At 40.3% G+C, this 8,661-nt stretch overlaps 1 protein-coding gene across 1 annotated transcript in view; it reads left to right on the top strand.

Annotated features, from left to right (window-relative positions):
- IQUB (IQ motif and ubiquitin domain containing) overlaps positions 1-6,648 on the top strand; it is a 79,581-nt gene extending 72,933 nt beyond the window's left edge. Inside the window, exons 12-13 of the mRNA XM_019509272.1 lie at positions 968-1,153; positions 5,746-6,648. Of these exons, the coding sequence (XP_019364817.1) occupies positions 968-1,153; positions 5,746-5,913 (354 nt within the window). The 3' untranslated portion in view covers positions 5,914-6,648. The remainder of the gene's footprint in view (positions 1-967; positions 1,154-5,745) is intronic.
- Positions 6,649-8,661: the final 2,013 nt, after the last annotated feature.

Below are 8,661 nucleotides of genomic sequence, written 5' to 3'. Positions count from 1 at the left end.
AAGCAAAAAGAGCAGAATCTTTCATGTATGCGGGGGGGAGGGAAGTGGGGAGAAGGCTTTTTTATGTTAACCCAATCAGAATATATTTAGGGTAGGCCAGGTAGATTTCGTCCAATTGCCTTTCGTCTTTTGCAGCTCAGGTTATGTTGATGATGTGTAAACTTCAGTAATATGTAACAGAAGCAAATGTTGTTGTTAAATGAAAATTAATTTTGGACTCTAAATGTCGATAAGAAGAAATTTAATACATACTAAGGAACTGTTGCTGTTGTTAATAAGCAAAAGCCAAACAAATAGGTGTATCACAGCACCAGGAAAGCCTAGATTAAACAGAAGAAACTTGATAATTATAAGCGCAGTTAAACAATTGAGCAAACTGTCAAGGGAAGATATAAAATTGCCATCAGCAAAGGTTAATCCAGAGTATCTAAGAATCTAATCTTTTAAAGATGGTATAGGAAAAATTCAATTAATGCTTCTGTACAATACTGTAGGGAGAAGAGCTTAATGATGACTTAATAGATGTTTCCTCTTCTCTAGCTAAAATCATTCTCTAGCACAGTGATTCTCAACTAGGATGCTGCGGGACCCTGGGGTACTACCACTTCCTTCGAAGGGTGCAGTGAGGTGCAAGGAGACAAGTAGATAAGTGCAGGCTCAAGATTCTCTGCCTGCTCAATCCCCCATTCCCACTGTTTGGTTCCTTTACAAGGAGATAGCACTGTAACATATAAATTTAGTTTTTGAAATTTGATGCCATTTAATTCACAAAAGTTATGAAGGGGTGTCTCAAGTCCAGTGAGGGGTGCCTCAAGTCCAAACGATTGCAAACTATTGCTCTAGTATGTGCACAGAACATTTGAATTCAAAGTCTTCTCTAAAGGGTGGGTAGGTAAAGTGCTTATTATTATTGTTTTCTGTTACAATAAAAGACTATTGTTCTTTTCAAACCTCTTTTAAATTATAGCAACAAGATCTTCAGTACATGGTTGAGAACATATGGGGTTGTCAATCAGCTCTTAGTGCCTGCAATGACCTTTATGATTTGGTCATGGTTAGATGGGATAAACATTATGAATGGTCTCCATGGAATACTATCCTCCTCACCGAAGATGAAGCGAAGGCACATCTTAAGCTGAGCAGCCTTGAGGAGGTAAAACGGAACACATTCATTTTTTCTTACAGTATGTTTTACATTTAATAGGATCTTGTGATCACCTTGTTTCATTAAATCTATTTAATAAGAACAAAATTTTGTATGTAATGATTAGTTTCTGTTTAAATCTTAGTAAGCATTCACCATGTACAAGCTTTTCTAAATGTCATTTTTAGATGCATACCATTTAAGTGTCACTTATTTGTTATAGTGTACAATTAACTGTAAAAAAAAAAATTTGCTTTTCTGAGTAGAGGATGTTACAAATCTGCTTTTCTCAGTTAAAGAGAAAATATTTTTTGTTTAAAGAAATCCATGAAACTCTTAAATTTTGTCAAAAGTTTTATGTCTAAAGGTACAGTAATTTAACGAGTCCCACATTATAGCTATGGGGACTTAATGGAGTGGAATATTTAATACTCTAAAACTCAGGAGATTTCTTAATATCTATATATGCCAGGTGATTGGTAATGGATTACAGTGTTTTTCTCTTCTAGGTTACTGATTTATGTTGGTAGTGACCTATGGTCATTGCCATGCAATGTCTGTTTGGTGGTCAGTGTAGTCTCACTTTAGTTCCTAATGACACATGTCAGTATCACAAAGCAAAGTTTCTGTTGACACTAAGGCCCCTGACAGGTGTTACACTTAAGATGTAATTAAATGGTTAATCATGTCTTAAGTAGCAACATAGCTACTTGTTCGTTCTATTAATGGCATGATAACAAAGAATAAGCTACAAAGTTATTACTCAAAATATGTATAATAAATTTGTGGGTGGTTCCTATCACACTTCTAATTGAATGGTGTATGGCCAGTGCTTCCAGTCTCTGGAACCTGCTGGAGCCCTTGAAGACTCCCAAGTGCTCTAGACACTGGGAGTGCCCGTCAGGTGATCGGGGCTCCCAGAGAGCACATGGTCCCAGGTTCCCCTGTACTGGCAATAAGGTTGCAGTGGGATCTGAAGCTCAATTCCACAATCGTAGCATAGCCAGAAGCACAATTGTTGGGACCGTGTATCAGATCTCATTGCACCTTTAATTTAACATCTAACTGGCATCTTTCTTAGAGAGTATGAGACATGGAGAAGAATTACTCTCTTAATGACATAAATGGACAGACTAGTTGAAGAATGGTTGGAGAAACTTGTATTGCTGCTGCCTGTTGCACAGTTTTTGTGTGTGCCTCAGCTTGGGCTTTCAGAACAATCATTCAGACACCTTTTTAGTCAGCATAATTTTTTAAAAGATAAAAGACATTTCATGCTGGAAGAGGAAACTCTCTTGTTGAATCGTCTCTTCCACATTAAATCAACAAAACTGAAAAGGCAGTCTGATTTCTCAGCAGAACCTTTGTTCATGTAGGCCCCTGGCAGATGTTACACTAACACAATTAATGTCATTAGCATTAGCAGGCTGACAGCAGCACAGTGCAGCACCGTGCGGGTTTTGGGTTGCTTACATGCAGAGGCCATCAACTGATGGACATTGCTAGAAGCATAGCATCATGGACTGGTGCCCAATACTGTACTTCCTGCGGTGCTCTTAGTTATAAGTCAGTATAACTAAGGTGATATTATACAATTATGCTTCTGTTTCTCTAAATGCAAAATTCAGTGTGACACAGTCTCTATAGCTTGCTCGCTATAAACCCTAAAGGAGTTGTCCTTTTTTCTGTAACTACTTCCCTTTTAAATTTGAAGTCAAGCTTCCTAAAAATCTTTATCTGGTTTTCAGAACTATTACTGCATAAGCTGGTGGAGAATATTGAAAATGACTAGAGAAAGAACTTTAATTCTACCAAAACATTGACTTACTTTTTTTAATGGACATAGAGGTCATGCCAGAATAGGAACAGATAAAGTTTTCCAAATAGATAAAAAAAAATGTTGCTTCATTTTAAAGCACTTCTTTTACATATTTTAAGTAGATCATTAGTAGTTGAGGTCCATTGTTTGCTGCTGGTGGCCACTTCTTGTTTCTGCAGAAATGAATGTCAAATAAATGAAAATAGGGAAGATATTAAACTATGTTTTAAGGTGTCATTTGCTTGACAGTAAATAGAAATAAAATGTACAGCTTTTCACCTATTACTGATGAGAACACAGCAAGCAAGAGACCTGAATTGGATTTAATATCAGTAAATTTGTTTAGGATGCAGGGTTACTAATCAGTAGGAATTGAGCAAAAGTTTGACTAATGTCATCTAGGGACACTTGTCTAGATTGAACTGCAGTCCCAAAACTGAAATTCCAGGGTTGCTTCAATTACCACACAGAGCCCTTTGTGTATTTAATATAATTATGACAGTATCATATTGAATATAATTTTAAGAGTTTTCAGTTTGCAGAATTTTGGATGAGTGAACTTCTAGAATACAGAGTGGTTCAAAACATACTCTGAATAAAATGCTACAAAAATGTTTAAGATGATATGCCCTAATGAGCACTTACAAAGGCTCAGACCAATTCCAATCAAGAAACAGATCCTTTATCCATTACCTTCACAACACGTGACTTGTAAGCACTGCCAGTCTCTTCTTGATCCTTTTCCTGCCCTTGACAGATGCTAATTTAATTGTTCAATGGAATCTCAAGAATTTTATTCCAGATTCCAAAAATTGTATGTCTTGCCATGCCCAATACAGGTTTCCCTCGATTTATGCGGGTTCTTTATATGCGAATTCACTCTTACACGATGAGCATATTTAGACCCATAATTCATTATATGCAAGGTAAATTCACTCTATGCGATCGGCATAGATGCTCCCCGCCCAAGCAGGTAAGTCTGTGGGGGGAGGGGAAAGGCCGTGGCCCCACTCACCCCAGCCCTGACTGCAGCAGTCCTGGGAGCGGCCAGTGCCAACTGCCTGCAGCTGCCAGGCTGCACTGTGCTCCACCTGTCCCCTCACGCCTGGGCTCACCCCAGCTCCTGGGCTGTGCCACGCTGTGGTGCAGGCAGCTGGTGTCGGCTGCTCCTGGAGCCTCTCCAGCACAGCCTGGGGTGAGTACGGACAAGCAGAGCCCTGGGCAGTATGGGGTGCAGCACTTACCTCAGCCCCAGCTGCAGTGTCCCTGGAAGCAGCTGACACCAGCTGCCTGCACTAGGGTACAGCGCAGCCCAGGAGCAGAGGTGAGTGGGGACAGGAGAAGCACGGTGCAACCCAGCAGTTGCCACCAGCACCAGCCGCTCCTGGGGCTGCTGCAGCCAGGGCTGGGGTGAGTGCGGCTCTGATCCCTCTGCTTTGCTACCTTGTGTAGTCCCGGGAGTAGCACCCCTCCCCTAGCCCCTTCCCTAGTCCCAACCTCATTCCCTCCCTTCCTCACCGCCATGGCAATCTATCCCTATTTGTTACATTGTAAAGTAGGTTCGCTTTATGCAAATTTGATTTATGCACCGTTCTCCAGGAACGCATGTACAGCATAAATCGAGGGCAACCTGTATGCAAGATATGGCCTAGTTACCCTAGTAGGACATGTAACATTTAGGATTTGGGGTACAGTTCTTCAGATCCCATCACCTGTCTGCTGGTGCTCTGGAAACTTAGCACTGTTCTTTGATGTTGGGCTGCCTAGCACACCCTTTACATTTGCCAGCCTATGAGGAGCCCAGAATTGGGGAATAGATCCCAGGTTCCCCACATGCCCAGAACTCTAAAGGGCTGCCCCTACAGCCCTGTTGCCATTGCTGCTAGGTAGCAATGAGGACAGGGCAGTCTGCAAACTTTGTCAGGGAGCCAGTGACTCTTCCCCCCTGTCCCCTTGGAGGTAGGAGAAGGAGAACGGATCATGTACATGCCACACATTCAAATTAAAGAATGATCCAAACCAGACACAATGACGTTCCACATTTAACAATTAACATCTTTGACTGGTTTGCCATTTTGTCATGTGATAGACTCCTTACATGTGTGGCATATTACAGTTTATTGCACAAGTAGTGCATTAATTATGTGACAAATGTAACATCTGGCAGGCCCTAATGTAAACATATAATGCATGTGCTTTTGGTGATGTGTGGGATGCCCTACACTCCCATTGCTTTCTTATTTTTTTCCTAACCTGACAGAGAGGTTATTAATTCACTGAAGGCACTCAGTACCTTCCAGACTCAGAGCTTGTCTATATTATGGGGCTGCAGAGCTAGCTGTCCACAGAGCCCCTAATGGAGATGCTATGCATGGTAATAGAAGGGTATTTTTCTGTCATCTTCTCTACTATACCCCCCAGATTATAGAAACTAAGCTGGCAGAAGCCCTCTTCTCTCTCTGTAATGGCATCCACACCTAAGGGAAAAGGTGTACATACTAGCAAGTTACATACACAGGTGGTTGTGATCTTTTTGAGCATGCATCTGAGCTGATATGTCTATGCTAGCACAAATTTGTAGTATATACCAAGTATCAAGTCTTATGACTGCTGCACAGTCATTAAATAACGTATATGAATTCAAATGTTCTAGTTTAATTTGTTAGATAGTAGGCAGTTAGCAAATACAGTATTTATGCTTAGAATATGTAGCAACATATACAGGTAGGTTGAGAGATTTTGCTTGCATTTAATGGAACTTGCATTTTTTTTTTACTTTCAGGCTTATGAAATGGTGTTTATTCATAGGATAAAGCACAAACATGTTCTGGCAAAAAACTATTTCTCTCAGATTCCAGAGATGGCATCTTTTTTGCATAGAGGTGACAGGCAGACTAACACAAAAGAACTTTTAATAACTAAGCCTGTCCCTTCTAGTTCAGAAGCATAACTCTTCAGAGATGAAGCTGCTCCCTGAATTATTGATTTAACATGACTAACATGATTTAACTGGATTAAGAAGTTGTCTCTTTTCATCTATAGCTTCATTATATTTCTAGAACATAAGTAACATATCAAGCTAAATACAGACCAGCTGTTAAAACTGTATTTCATGTTCTATAAGTGTAAGTGTTATTTTTAAAAATAAAATATATTTAGTGTGTAACCTGTAAAATTCAACAATAATTCAAAGAATTCTGCATAACAGTAGCTATCTATGTATCATGCAGTGCCTTGAACTTTTGGCTGCAGTTGTTTTATAAATATTACAGCGAAGAATTTAAATAATTCCCTTTGTTTCCATTTCTATATTATAACATTGTAGGATTTAATACATTTTAAGTAATTTTTCTTTGCTTCAAATGTATCAGGCCCTTTGGCAGAAACCATAAATGAAGAAAACTCTCATCAGCTCACAACTGCAGAATATATATACTAGTTAAGATATAGCTCCAATACCTTGCAAACATTTGTGCACAGAAGGAAATGTACACTTATGAATCATTCCACTGAATGTAATGGAACTACCTGCATGCAAGTATTTTGTAAATTTGGAACTGTATATTTTCAGTACTCTTTTGAAGTTACAGCAGGAGTCAGTTTCTCCCATAAATGTATGTTTAATTATTTTCTTCTTTGTATTTATATTGCATACATTTAATAAAAAATTATATAAGAAGTTTAACAGTTTTGTTTCTTTGCTTTGATCCACTGTGTTAGGCAATTCTTTAACCCCTGGTTGAAGGCCTGTTGCCCTGACTAGTATAATTATTGATAGTGAATAAGAATTGTCTACTAAGCCTATATTTAGCAGCAAACTAATTGAAAATTCTATTAGAAGCTGTAAACAAAGCCACGGGGGACTTAGAACCTGACCAAGCAATGCACATTGAAGTTGGTGAGAGTTTTTTCATTTATTTTACTTCAGTGCATGAGTGCTGTGTGCCCACAGAGGCTGGGAGGGCACGGTGAGCTGCTACAGGCAGTGTGGCGCTGGCAGTGGTGGCGGGGGGAACATGGCGGTGGCAACCAGGGAGCTCCTGCAGGCAGCCGCAGCACTGTCAGCAAGGGGGAAGGGGGTGAGCTTTGATCAATGGTCAGCAACCACCCGCAGACACCACTGGCAATCACAGACCACCCACAGACGCTGCTAGCAGTGTCAGTGGCGCCTTTTCGCAGGGGGTGCACCGTCGCACTCAAGGGATACATGTGCACCCGCCTGCACCCCCTTCGCGTCACCAATGCTTCAGTGGGGTTTGGTGCAAAACCAGCAAAGCACTTAAGTTCATGTAGGTTTTTAAGCATGTGGAATAGTCCAGTTGATTTCATGTGCTTTGCTGAATCTGAGCCTTCATGCAACTGTTGGAAATGAGCTCTCTGTCATAGAAAAGAACACGCCTGTTAAGAAACATTAAAATTATTGTACAAAAGAGGAGAAAACCCTACATATGTCAATCCATCCTTTGATTTGAGGCACAACTCTATATGTTTTCCAAATTACCATCAAGAAATCTGGCCCTCAGATTTGGTTCCTGATAAGTACCAAAGAAATAGTTCAGGCAAATCTAGACTAAGTCACTGGTCTCACAATTTTTGTGCACAGTTCAAGCTTGGTTACTAAAGAATTTATAAGAAAACACATTTTGGTCCATGAGAGGAGAATATAATGCATTACTTGCACATGCATTTGCCTCCTGGCTTTTAGTATAACTCAGTGTCTAATAATTGTTTCCCATTGCATCTGTTTAGGGATGTTGCTTAAGTTCTTATGTTTATAAATTGGTGAAAAATAAACCCTTTAAAACTAAGCTGACTAGGACATTTGACAGTTTTCTGGGTCATGACTGCCTGATGGACTCGGAGAATTAAATTTCTGTTTGTTAAGGAATAGAAGGCTGCATGCATACAGGTTCAAGTTCTCAGTCTTTTACTGGAATGGTGCTAAAGAATGGCTCTTCAAAGGCATTGTGGGTACAGTGAATTGAATTACTTTGGGCAGCATGAGTCACCAAAATGGTAATCTATAAAGTTCATATCCACTTGAGTCATTCATTTGGATACAGCAAAGTATAGCCATCATAATTCTGATATAGAGTAATACACATCAATTGAAGCTGCGCACTCTTGATCAAACTGTGAAGCCCTATCCACCTGACACCAAACCTTGCTCTGCTCACTGCCATGTAGGTCCCAGAATCCCCTGCCCCCATCACATGGTCCCAGACATCAGAAAATCCACCCTTTGCCTGGGAAACACTTGACTGAGAAACACCACCCTCATGGTGCATGGCCTGCTCTTGGGGCCCCAGAAGTTCTGCCTTGTAGGTCACGAAGCACAGGCATGACCAATCAGGTAGCAAGGGGTTGTGACCCCTCTAACAACCAGCCCCATCACCCTTAACCTATTGGTGGGGGTTTCGGTGGCATCAGACCTCCCGAGAATGGCACCAAATAAAATCTTTCAGGAGAAATCATTTCAACAAAGTATAGATAAAAAGCAAGTCATATACTGAAAATCAAACATCTGTAAGATTTTAATTATATTTCAAAAAATATTTTAGTCCTGATTTGTGTGTGTTTGAGTAGCATATACAGAGGCGATTGCATAATAGCTCAAAATAAAGTCTTGATTTTGTATATTGTGTGTGGTGGGGGTAGGGGGTGTGTGAGAGGCAGGGGTCGGGGAGTTGGGTGTGCA

This window comes from Gavialis gangeticus, unplaced genomic scaffold (genome assembly GCF_001723915.1).
Source record: "Gavialis gangeticus isolate Ggan-Ray unplaced genomic scaffold, GavGan_comp1, whole genome shotgun sequence".
In the NCBI taxonomy this organism is placed as follows: Eukaryota; Metazoa; Chordata; order Crocodylia; family Gavialidae; genus Gavialis; species Gavialis gangeticus.
This window is presented reverse-complemented; position numbering and strand designations above follow the sequence as displayed.